Source organism: Neomonachus schauinslandi, chromosome X (genome assembly GCF_002201575.2).
Source record: "Neomonachus schauinslandi chromosome X, ASM220157v2, whole genome shotgun sequence".
In the NCBI taxonomy this organism is placed as follows: Eukaryota; Metazoa; Chordata; class Mammalia; order Carnivora; family Phocidae; genus Neomonachus; species Neomonachus schauinslandi.
The window spans coordinates 102,031,616-102,045,343 of NC_058419.1; the positions used below are offsets into that span (position 1 = coordinate 102,031,616).

Below are 13,728 nucleotides of genomic sequence, written 5' to 3' on the forward strand. Positions count from 1 at the left end.
TATCTGTTTTCTTTTCTCATTCATGTTGCAATTTTCATGACTCGTGACCAGTGAGGGTTTTTTGATTATAGCCTACACATTTTAGATATTATGAAAATTTGGATACTATTTAATCTTTTTTTTTTTTTTTTTTTTAAGTGCACAATCCTGTTGAAATGTAAGATGAGGGCCAGGTGCTTATGTATGTATGTTCAGAGGCCTCCTGAGCACGGCTGACACCTTCCTGGTGAAAGTGTGCTGTTGACCCACATAGCCTTGCTGCCTCCAGTCAGGGAGTGAGCTCACTTCCCTGACACCAGGGAAGGGACCGTGGGAAAATGGATACCAACGAAGCCTACTTCCCACCACCTCATTCTGCCTTGTTTAGGGTAGAAGCTTTGCTCCCCATTGAGCCCCACTAATACCACGAAAGAGGGATGAAGCCTAGCAGTGACCAGCCCTGCCTCACAGTGCCTCACAGAATCGCATTGCTCCTGGGTGGGGGTGGAAGCTCAGGTTGCCACTGGACCCCACTGACGCTACTCCTGCAGTGAAATGTAATTCTAGCCTAGTTCCACGGGGCGAAGGATAAAAGATCAGTCCCTCACTCAGGTGTACTGACCCTACTCCAGCAGGGGGGATCATATTATTGCTGCCTGTTTCTGCCAGGCAGAGGATGGAAGATTAGCTCCTTACTAGGCCCTGCCAACATCATCTGGGGGGTCAAGTGGAACACTGTGGTCATGTCATTTCTTCAAGTCCTGAGGTCTCTAGACAATCCTTCTTTCCACCTTTCACAGACTTCCTATGCTTGTTTGCTGTGTTAGTTCCAGCCTTTTTAGTTGTAAGATGGAAGCCTGGGAGGAAAGGGGCTACTCCATCTTGGTGGAACTTGACTATATTCTACACTATGATCACGGTATCTGTAACTAATGCATGCTTATTTTCTCTTATGTAATCTACTTGTGGGTAAAAACATTTTTTTAATCTTTGTAATCCTAGCATTAGCATATTAGTTCATGATCAAGAGATGTGTGTTATGGGGATGACTAAATAAATGGATTTCTCTAAGTACCTTATGATAGATGCTTAATATGTACTTTCAATGAAAAGGAAGAATTATTTAGTCTCTAAAGAGAACATTAGGACTTGGGCAAAGGAACTAGCTACTAGATAGAACATATTACAGGTATGTCATTTGAAAAAATATGTTTTCAGAAAGGAATTACACAAAAATCAATCACATTTCTAACAGCACTAACAATGTACATGTTGAAAATGAAATTAAAAAGATACTATCACAAACACACCAAAGAAAATGAAATACTGAGGTATAAATTTAACAAAATGTGTACACAATTTGTAGCTGAGAACTACAAAATGCTGATGAAGAAATCAAAGAAAGAAATCCTAAATAAATGGAGAGATCTGCTGCATTCATAGATTAGGAGATTCAACATAGTAAAGATAACAATTTTCCTCCAATTGATTTATAGGTTTAATGTAATTCCTATCAGTATTCCAGTAAAGTTTTTGTAGACACAGACAATCTTATGCTAAAATTTACTTTAAAAGGAACAGGCACTACAGTAGCTAAAAAAATCTGGAAGACAAGTATGAAGTGGGAGGAGTCATTCTAATTGATATTTGGTCCTACTTTATACCTATACTAACCAAAACACAGCAGTACTGGCACAGGGCTAGACACACAGACCAAAGGAGCAGAATAGAGAATCCAAAAATATAACCACACAAACATACCCAACTGATTTTGAATAAATGTGAAAAAGGCAAGTCCATGGAGGAAGCGTAGCTTTTTCAACAAATGGTGCTGGAGCAACTGGACATCTATCTGAAAAGCTAAACCTTGACCTAAATAAACTTTACACTTTACACAAATATTAACTGAAAATGGATCACAAACAAATGTAAAACAATACAACTGTTGACAGAAAAGTTAGTTAAAAAAAAAAACAAAATTTTTAGGATCTAGGGCTAGACAAAGAGTTCTTACACTTCATACCACAAGTATGATCCATAAATAAAAAGATAATGAAATGAACTTCACTGCAAAAGATACTGTTAAGAGGATGAAAAGATAAACTACAGATTGACAGAAGGTATGTGGAAACTACATATCCAAAAAAGTACTATTATCTAGAATACATGAAGAATTCTCAAAACTTCACAGTAAGAACACAAATCATTCAATTAACAAACAGCAAAAGACCTAACAGACATTTCACTGAAGAGGAGAGAGAGATGGCAAATTAGCACATGAAAAGTGTCAAATACCTAGCCATTAGGGAAATACAAATTGAAACCACAGAGAGATATCAGGATACACTGATGGTGATGATAAAAAATAATGACAATACCAAATGCTGCAAGGCTGTGGAGAAACTGGATCACTCATAAATAGTACAGCTACTCTGGAAAATAGTTTGGCAGTTTCTTATATGACTACACATGCAACTACCATACAACCCAAATTCATCTTGCGCATTTTTCCCAGAAAAGTGAAAACTTATGTTCACAAAAACATGTACACGAATGTCCATAGAAGCTTTCTTTTCAATAGCCAACAACTGGAAACAACCCAGATGTCTTTCAATGAGTGAATCAACACCATGGTAATGTCCATGCCGTGTAACACTACTCAGCAATAAACAGCAACAAATTATAGATACATGCAACAACTTGGAGAGATTTTAAAGGAATTATGCTGAGTGAACAATCCAATTCCGGAAGTTATATAATGTATCATTCCATTTAATAACATTTTTAATTAAAAAATAGATATGGAAAAAAGATTATTGGTTGTCAGGGTTTGGGTTTAGATGGGAAAAAAGGTAGAAGGGACAACAAGAGGGATCATTGAGGTGACGGCAATGTTCTGTATCTTGACTGTTTCAATGTCAAGACTTTGATCATGAGATTGTACGACAGTTGTGGAAAATGTTACCATCGAGGGAAACCAGATAATGGATTCATAGGATCTCTTTATATATGCCTTGCAACTGAATATGAATCTACAATTACCTCAAAAATAAAAATTTCATTTTATTTTTACCTATCTATCTATCTATCTATCTATCTATCTATCTATCTATCTATTTAGAGAGAGAAAGCACGGGGTGGGGGGCAGAGAGAGGCAGAGGGAAAGGGAGAGAGAGGATCTTAAGCAGACTCCACACTGAGCAGGCTCCATCTCATGACCCTGAAATCATGACCTGAACCAAAATCAAGAGTCGGATTCTTAACCAACAGAGCCACCCAAGCGCCCCCAAAATAAAAATTTTAGTAAAAAAATATGCTGCCAAACAACTTAGTACGTTACTATATGGGGAGACATTAAAATACTTAAATGTGCACTGGCTAGCCCTGCATATGAAACTGCTGATAGGGCATAATTGAAGAGGGGGGTTAAAAATTGAGGGTTAAGACTACAAGAAAATTTTAGTTTTTTATAAGATAAACCTACTCCAAAGGAAAAGAGAGGAAATTGTTGTATAGCTCTCCTTCATTTACTTTTTCATGTAAAAATTTAAAAAAAATGTTGGAAGGAGAAAATTGAGTAAACAGCCAGGTAGCATGCAGCAAAGAATTATGTCGTATTATTGTGTCCCAAATAGATACCAAGAGAAGGGAGTAGGAAAGATATATTTTTTTAAGATTTTATTTATTTATTTGACAGAGAGAGACACAGTGAAAGAGGGAACACAAGCAGGGGGAGTGGGAGAGGGAGAAGCAGGCTTCCCGCGGAGCAGGGAGCCCGATGCGGGGCTCGATCCCAGGACCCTGGGATCATGACCTGAGCCGAAGGCAGATGCTTAAATGACTGAGCCACCCAGGCGCCCCATTAGTAGGAAAGCTCTTGTTTGTTATGCTGATAGTAATCTTGAGATGTTCCCATTATTTATACCATTTAATTGTACATATACAGATAAAAATGCAAATTAGCTGTACATGGAAAGCCTTACTGTTAAACCTTTTCATTGATAAAGAACCAGAAAGACTAGAACATATGAGTACACGCTAACATTTTCAGACATCTAAAGTTCTTTGCAAGTGAATTATTTAAAAACTAATGGTGACGGTTTTGTGGTCTGAGAGCTAACAATGTGCCAATATATCAGCGACTCAAAAAACAGCCTTGAGCTCCCCTCACGCCAACACCAAGCAATGCTATTTAAACTGCTCATTTATAATGATTTTGAGTACTACTTTCCAAATTGGAAAAGGAAGCCATATCAACACTACCTTCAAATCAATCGGAATATTTTAATTCCAGTAAGAAGACTATCTTTTTCTGCAATTTACTGCTTTCTCTAGAATATTGCTTGACACATACAAAACTTTAAGGTGCACCTTCCATTAAAACGTAGCCATATGAACATATGGCAAATGTCACTGTTTTTGCAACTTTTCAACCTTTCATTCATTACTTCAACTATAAATTTAGGGACATGTTAATGTAATTTCTCAGAGCATTGGGTCACAGTGTGTATTTAAACACATCAAAGAACTGCAACTTCAGTGCTTTAGAAATTCAGATTACTAATGTGAACGCATCATTATTTTCTCATCAGCAATAAATAATGAAATGAAGTGTTAGAATATGGACATCCAGCTCAATTCTAATCTCAGATAAATGAGGACACACATTTGCCTATCTTGAAGAATCACCTCTACATGCATGAACAATCAGAAAGAATGATTTTTTTAAAAAAGAAACAGTGAAATTAAATCAAATCACTATTAATTAAGTGAGGAAAGCCAGTCCAAAGAATACTCTTTAACTGTACTAGTTTGGCAATTATTTATCAATGTCGTTACAAAATTTCTACTTCTAATAAGAGATATGTTTGACCATAAAAGGACTGGTAGGTACACCGTAAGGGAAAGAATAAGAGTTGCCAAAGGAATGATGCATTTGTCCTTTTGTAGTGCATCAGACATTTTTCCCAAGCACAATTTTATTTGCATTCGTTTATATTTTCCAAAATTAACTTTAACCTGTACGTTGTTAATGTTAACAATTCCTACGTGGTTAAGAGTTAAGTTTAACTCTTAATGTGGCTCTGACCGATTTTAATGTCCTAACGCACCTGTGGCCATGACTCAGCATAAAAGTAACTCTTGTAGGGGAAAGTGAGGGGGAGGCATGATCCTCAAACAGTGGAGTGAGAACTGCAGATCAGAGTTTCAGAAGTGAAAGTCCAATTTTGATTTGAAAAAGACACTGAGACCTCCTCCAAATTGAGAATCTATTACATTAGATCTGGCTTAATTTCTCTTAATAAACTGAAAGACAAAGATTTAAGCACACCCTCTATATGCCTGCACCCTGCTTTGCCAATGCTCTTATAGTCTAATGACATCCACAATCATTCATGCAGGGTGTGATTCACAATCCATGAAGGGCCAAATACTTAAACTGAGATTTTTTAACTGCAAATGTGTTACATGAATACTGTTTCAGTGCATTATCATTTAGCAAACTACATATGTCTCTTCTACAAGCAGACAAAGATGTATGGATGTGTGATGAGTTTCTTTGTGGATAAAGGCACAGCCTTTGTTAACAATTTTTCTTTGGCTCGAGGGACCCAGGAAAATTTCTCTATTGACCCAGCACTTTTAGTTAACAAAATGATCTGGAACACAGCCTTTTTCCCTAACATGGCAATGCTGCTTTTGTCTTCTAGAGCACATACACACGTTTACCTAAATCATCTTTACAGATGTGTGTGAACCAGAGGTGTCTGTGCTCTATTTGTCTGTGAAGGGCAATAACAAAATGTTACAACCCATTTAGTGATAAACTATGCATCCTTTCTGCAAGTCTTTGCTTACAATTGATTTGCATCATTTCACCTCCTCTATAAATTTTATTTCATAGTCTTTAGTAATTTCTGGCAACATAAGTAGATACCCAGATGGTATCTCTTTTCTCCATAAGCCAGAAATAATGTCTCAATATAAATTCCAATCCCATCTTTTTATGATTTAGGTTCTAAATTTTAGAAAACAGCAACACAGACAAATATTGAGACAAAACCTTTAGGTGAAAGGAATAGCAGCAAAATTTAAGTATAAGAAAGCAGCATATGATTTAATTGATTCAGCAGTAATAGAATTAAAAGAATACCTGATGACACAGGCGTAAAGACCACTGTCCTGCAGTAGCGTTGGCCGAAACCAAATTGAGTCTTCTTCCTTGCTCATTCTACTTCCATCAAAGGCTATTGGCTCTTCAAAGTCTCCAGGACCAGAGCTTTTGTACCACATCAAACTGAGTCCAGCACTTTGGGCCAGGGAGTAATTTGCTCTGATATAACCATAAAAGAGTGCACATTTGATTCGAACAGGCTCTCCCACCAAAACTTGGTATTTCTTGATATCGACAGACCAATCTGTGCATCCATCAGCTATAGTGAACAAAAGAGAGAGAGAAAGAAAACATTAGAGAAAAAAGTGAACCAATGAGTTCATTCATTCATTTACTCATTCAACAAATATTTATTGGGCATCTGTACTGAGCCACATTCTACTCTAGGCATAGAGGATGCAGCAATGGATAAAACTCAGAAGGGCACTGAGAAGTAGTTTATCCTGCTAATAAACAATATATTCATCACTTAGTTTGCTTCTGCTGCTGTTTATTCTAGTTTATGTCAGTGCAATTGATTGGTTATTGGTTTATTGCCTTTTACTCTAAATCCACATTTTTTTTTGCTTGTTTTTTGACAATGGATCTGGGCCTTTGAAACATTTCTCTTTTGCTAGCTGGTACCACAGCTTTGTTAGTAGAGGGTTTTGGAGAGACAGTGAAGGAGGAAAGGGTTTTTCTCCCTGATTCCAGCAAGCTTCCTTGGAAGGTTCTTGCCATGAGTGAGACTTCTCCAGCACCTGACACCTGCTTCTCCAGGATACAGCTTCTGTGTGCACAGTAGCGAGAAGCTTGGAGACTTTTTATCAGAGCTTCAGGCAAGGCACCTTCCCATGAAGAGCTTTCCCAGGCACCTCAGAAGGTGAATCTCTGTCAAGTTCCAGAGTGCAGATTTCCAACACATTCTGCCATTGTGGCACCTCAGTGATGTCTACTGTTCAGTAAGCCATGTACTTTGCTAGTAAGGTTTGGATCTCAGTTCTGGAGGTGGGAGGATGGAGGGTGCTTTCCCTTGGATGCTCTCTCGGCCATAGGGTTTTATAAAATGAGAGCAATTCTTCTAGTCTTTAGGGCTCTCTTTTGCTATGGACTGAATGTTTATGTCCTAAAATTCACATGTTTACGACTTAACTCCAATGTGATTGTATTTGGAGGTGGGGTCTTTGGGAGATAGGTATGTTTAGATGAGGTCCTGAGGGCAGGGCCCTCATAAAGGGATTAGTGCTTTTATAAAGGACACCAGAAAGCTTCTCTCTCTCCCTCTGTCTCTTTCTCCCTTCTTCCCTCCCTCCCTTCCTCCATGGGATGGGGCTCACAGAGAAGAGGCCATGTGGGCACACAGTGGAAGGCAGCCATCTATAAGCCAGAAAGAGGGCTCTCGGTAGAAATCAAATCAGCTAGCACCTTGGTCTTAGACATCTCAGCCTCCAGAACCATGAGAAATAAATTTCTGTGTGTAAGCCTTCCAGGTTATGATGATATGTTATGGCAGATTGAGAAGACTAATACATCTTTCTTTCTTACTAGCCAATCCTTTATCACTCCAATGCTCTGTTACATTTAATACTTCTTTATATAAACTTTCCTTCTTCAAATTGGTGTGTGTTTTATCTCTCTGATTGGACACTCAGTGACAAAATCAAAAATAAATATTTTACAGCCAAATAAGGCAAAAAGAAATACAACAAAAGTAGGTCAACCTCTGGTAATGGTTTCACAGCCAGAGACAGAGGCAGACAGTCACTTTGCTCTGCTGGAAGCATCAGTGGAAGTTTGAAATAGAAACCATGGTGGAAAATGTGGCTGATAGGGGTGGGGGCTGGTTGGGTTTTCTGGGTGTCCTGGAAGCACCACCTTCCAAATGGCATCTTGACACCATTTTTTTTAATCACACACGCACACAAAACAACAGGTCCCCACAAAACAGGTGTATCCCCATTATCATTATCATAGAGAAATGGTGTATTTCTTGCTTAGATGAATAATATACGATTCAAGAGAAGGAAAATAATCAAGATGAGAAGGAAGATGTGCATTACTAGAGCAAAGAAGACACATGACCTATAGAATTATCTACATTTCTTATCTTAAAATAATATCAAACATCTAATGAGCACTTTACTATGGCTGAGTTTACAGATTTTCATTTACCCTTCACAAAAATATCCATTAAGGCTTTTGAACTAACTATTCTCTCTACATGGAAACTTTCTTTTTTTTTTTAAGATTTTATTTATTTTTTATTTTAGAGAGAAAGAGAGAGTGTTTGAGCAGGGGGAGGGGCAGAGGGAGAGGGAGAGAATCCCAAGCAGACTCTGTGCTGATGTGGAGCCCGATGCAGGGCTCGATCTCATGACCCGGAGATTCCAACCTGAGCAGAAACCAAGAATCGGACACTTAACCAACTGAGCCACCCAGGCACCCCAACATGGAAGCTTTCTCACCAACTGTGTGGCTTCCTCCCTCCATTCCTCTAAATATCACCTACTTGAAGAAGTCTTTTGTAACTGCCCTGTCTGAAACACCAGCTTCTTATCCTGATCCCTTATTCCAGATTCTGCTTCAATATTTTTCATAGGACTTATTATTATCTGATGTTACATTATGTACCCACTTTCTGTTTGCTTTGACTCCCCTGTAGAATGGAAGCCCCTTAAGGTCAGGGAATTTGTCCTTCTAACTCACTTCTTTAGCCTCAGTGTCTGGAATTCTGCCTACTAACTCAACACACAGTACTGGAATGAATGAATGAACAAATGAGTAAGTAAGTTAATAACTAAATTTTACATTTGAAGAAACTCAACACCAGTGCCAGGATTCCCACCCAGCTGTGTCTGGCCCTAGAATTCATTCTCCCTACCAACATGATATTTTGTTTCCTAATTAAGGTATTTTCAATTTCACAACACTCTTTAATTTAGTTAATTTCAATTACCAAATTTTGGTCTAAAATTCCTATCAAAGAGTTGTATTTTGGTAATGTGTAGAGTAAATGCACTAGAAGCTTGGTGGACATCAATGTTGAAGTTATTGCCATGATTCCTCTCAATGACTGCTGCAGAGCTGACACACACACTAAATGGGATGACAGAATTGTACACAGAGATGTCAAGGTTTTATGAATATATGTGATATTTATCAACATTATTTTGTACATTTATCCCACTGCATGAAATAAATCCTAGGCGGGATTTTATTTTAAATAGTTATAATTCTGGTGATAAGCATGAAATCATCTTGTTTTACCACTATATGAATTATAATACAATTCTAGAATCAAGTTATTGTAACTGAGGCCATCTGTCACAGAAGACATCTTTGCCAGTGAAAAAGGCTGAAACCCCTTCAAGGTAGCAGTATAAACAGGGAGATAAAATTATTCAAACTCCCAGAAGATTTGTAAGATAAAGCAAAATGCTTAAAGCGAAAAACAAAAATATTTAGTCAAGAAAATTCTAAAAAGTTAGTAACAAATTAGATCAAGAGAACAGAGGGAGAGTTGCACTGGGGAAAGAGTATTAATATATACTTTTAGAATATGCTTACTCAGAAAAAAGTTGAAAGAAAACCATAAACATTCTGAAAATTAAAGTTATTCAGGGGTACCTAGCTGGCTCAGTTGGTAGAGCATGCAACTTTTGATCTTGGGGTTGTGAGTTCGAGCCCCATGTTGGATGTGGAGATTATTTAAAAATAAAATCTTAAAAAAAAAAAAAAAAAGAAGTCTTTGGGACACCTGGCTGGCTCAGTCAGTCGAGCTCATGACTCTTGATCTCAAGGTTGTGAGTACAAGCCCCATGTTGGGTGTAGAAAATACTCAAAAAAAAAAATCTTAAAAAAAAATAAAGCTATTCATTACTTAACTAACAATCAAGAAAAAGTTTCAAACAGAGTCATAAGACAAGGAAAAGCCAGAGGTAAAATGAAGATATAACAGCACCTTGGATGTCAGAGACACCTTATGTTCATTTTAATATGGAAACAGATGTAGGATCTACGGCTTAGGAAGTTCTACTACCATTGAACTTAATGTATGATGTTCAAAAATTAACTATAAAATCAGGAACATGTTTTAATACATTTTTGGGAAGGATGTCAAATAATATTAAAGTAATCCAAGATATTTTCAAGTTACTTGGATAAACACATTTAAATAAATGATGAGCTTATGTCTTTCTTCAATAATTAAAGCATTTTAATAAATGAAGTAAATGAAGAGTGATTTTTTTTCACCTTTAACATTTTGCCTCATTTACACACAGACTCTGTCTTACTGTTTTTTTTTTCCTAAACCATTTGAAAATAAGTTAGAGACATAATGACATTTCATCCTCCAATACTTCAGTATGCATCTCCTTATGTATACATTTTTCTTATATAGTCACAAAGCATTTTTTTAAATCTTATGTAGCAGGACATCTCAAATCTTAAAAGAAAATGTGATAACTTAAAACCCAAATCTTGATGACTGGAATCACTACTGATATGTTTAGTTTTTCCTTACTTCAGCACACAAGCTCTGCTCATTTGGAAACAATCATTCCAAAAGTACATTTCTAGACAATGTTAATTCCATTATGTAAGTCACCATTATTATTATTATTATTATTATTATTATTATTAAAACTATCATCAGGTAATTGGGTAGGCCAATAGTATTTAATCTGTTTTTCTGTCTTTCAGAATAATACACCCTTCTATAAGCCTCTCCCAAAACTTTACTATTAGTGTTCTCCTTCCTTGATGAGAGGCTTCCATGGAAATGCTCTAGTCCAGTGGCCCCTCTGCAGTACATAGTCCCTCACAGTCCATGGGACGTTATGAATCCATAAAGTCATAAAGGAGGGCAGGAGTAGGAAGAACCATATTCATTCACTTTTGTTGCCACCCATAATGTTTTGGGAACTTAGATGAAGGCAGTGATGGAATTAAGATTCAGAACAAGTTCCTTTACAAGGAGTTCATACTGATTAGCACTTCATGAACAAAGGCTACATAGACTACATAATGTAAATATATTCAAATGAGATTAGGGAGAGGATTTTTAATTAAGTCACTATTACTAATATTTCCATGGTAACAATCTTGAAGGCTGTGTTCCTAAAAAAAAAAAAAAAAATCTAACCATGTGTTGACCTTACACATACTACGTTCTAATATGAAAATATAAGACTTTACTTATAAAAAGGCAAATTCTATTACTCTTAAAGTATCTATTTGGGTAGGTACATTGTAATAATTATAAATGATAAAGATATCTATGATAACGTAACAGATGTCCCAACCGGATCCCCTTTACTAAGCTAATGTATCCATTCTCCGGCTACTTTGAGTACTTCAGGCTAACAGCTCACAGTTGTCATCTTCCGTTAAAAATTACCCTTGAATGACAAGAGCCATCCTGTTGGGAAATTTACATCCCCTTGGGTGTGCCCACTGCCAATAACAGACTTATGTGAGTGTACAAAAGGCTGCTCCTTTGCATCAGGTAGAGACATCCCAATAGGGCACTTTATGCGCCAGAGCTCCTCTGTGTGTGGACCAGGCCAAGTCTACAGTTTACCTGTGACCTCTTCCCTCAGCTCTTTCCCCTTTCCTATTCTGCTTCCCTCCCTCCCTCCCTTTTAGGATTTTCCTGAAGAGCCCTCGATCAATTTTGTGCATCAAAAACCCTGTTTGGGCTCTATTCTAGGAAAGCTGATCTAACACAGTTATATCTTCATATAATGAGAACTACCTTCATCCTAGTTTCTGCCCTAGGGGCTGGAGACCAAGACAGACAGACAGAGCCCTTGTTTTCAAGGAGCTCACAGGCTAATAGGAGAGACTGACAAATTAAAATCACACTTTGGAAATGTACTGATTAAGAAATGCAGAGGGCTCCAGGAACATGTTCCATGAAGGGAAAACATTTGAGATGCCTCTCAGAAGTTAAGAAGCTAGCCATACAAAGAATAGGCAGTTATTGACTTTGGAAGTGAACACAAAAGCAAAGACAAAGAAATAGCAAGTAGCAGAATTCTGCAGGCTTTGTGATATAAAAACAAGTTTAAAGCAGAAAATAGCAAGAAATGAGGGCAAAGAAGTAAGCAAAGACAAATTGTGGAGGTACTTTTATGAGATGTAAACAAATGTTTGGCTTCATTGTGAAGGCGATGGGGGACATATAAAGAGTTTTAACCAGCAGTGTGTTGGGACCAGTCTAATAGTTTTAGATGCACCATGCTGGCTGTATTTTTAGGTAGAGATACAAGGTTTTAGCCAGGAGAATGATGTTATTGAAGGGCTCAAGTTGGGCAGTGGTAGTAAAGAAGGAGAAATGGAGTAGATCTGAGAAAGATTTAGGAGGTAAAATTGGCAGGAGTATGTGACTGAATACAAGCAGTCAGGGAGAGGAATAATGTCAGTGCACTCAGCAACTCGTATCTTTTGTCATAGACTGAAATACCTCTCCCAATCAACAAAAAAATCTACATCATTTCTGTCAAGGGGTGGGATCTTTGAAATGTTTTTATAATCTCTTCATTTAAAATTTTTAGGCTATAAAAATGTAATGAATTTTCTTTTAAAAAAGACTCACAGACAGACCTAAAATCTATATACTGTCACATCGGCATCATTTGTTTCTAGCCCTAGTGTGCTTGGAAAAACCCAAACGTGAGACATGAACTGATTCAAGGCAAGTGTAGGCCATGCACATAAGCTATCACAGGCACCGAACAAAAAGGCTGAGGCTAGATTTTAATTAGGCAAATGCTGTACTTTATCTGCACCGGCTGCTATCTTTGCCAAATATGGACTTCCTAAGTGAAAACTGGCAATGCTGGCAGAGATGCACCCAAATTATCAGCCTCAATGACAGGAGCAAAACACAATGCAAGCTAACCTTTATAGCATGCATTGGTTTATACAACAATTTGTCCTCCTGTCTCCTTTCTGGGTTATGTTTTTCTGGGGTGGAATGTTTCCAGATTTGGGCCCTTAAAATATACGTACAATGTAACAACTGAGGAAGAGCTCTTTCAAATACTTTGAAGAGATTTATGTGGGTGGTAAGAATTGATATTACTCAAGAGATCCTGCCAATGATCAGAAATCCAATTTCTAGAATACCCTTTGTCTAGCAAAGCCTGAAGCCTGGAAGTTATCATGTATCTCCCTCTCAATGTAGGTCATTTTCAGGTGGGTGCAGACCTTGGTCAGTTGTTACCAAATTTCTTCTGAGATATGGTTCCGTTTTCATCAGGGGACAGCTGGTACCAAGGAAAGTAAGATACCTTTAGTGGACTTAACCCTCCATTATATCTTAGCCTCCAAATTCTGGCAGGTATTCCTGATACACCAAAACCCATGCACTGTATAGCATGTACTTGGTGAGGATTTAGTTTCTTTCAAGTATTTGTTTTCTTTTTTTTTTTTTTTAAAGATTTTATTTATTTATTTGACAGAGAGAGACACAGCGAGAGAAGGAACACAAGCAGAGGGAGTGGGAGAGGGAGAAGCAGGCTTCCTGCGGAGCAGGGAGCCCGATGAGGGGCTCGATCCCAGGACCCTGCGATCATGACCTGAGCCGA

The 13,728-nt window shown here is 37.6% G+C and overlaps 1 protein-coding gene across 1 annotated transcript in view; it reads right to left on the bottom strand.

Moving 5' to 3' along the window:
- IL1RAPL1 (interleukin 1 receptor accessory protein like 1) overlaps positions 1-9,191 on the bottom strand; it is a 665,379-nt gene extending 656,188 nt beyond the window's left edge. The window contains 3 exon segments of the mRNA XM_021677758.1: positions 6,134-6,413; positions 8,855-8,930; positions 9,090-9,191. Of these exon segments, the coding sequence (XP_021533433.1) occupies positions 6,134-6,413; positions 8,855-8,930; positions 9,090-9,191 (458 nt within the window).
- Between the last annotated feature and the right edge of the window lie 4,537 nt (positions 9,192-13,728).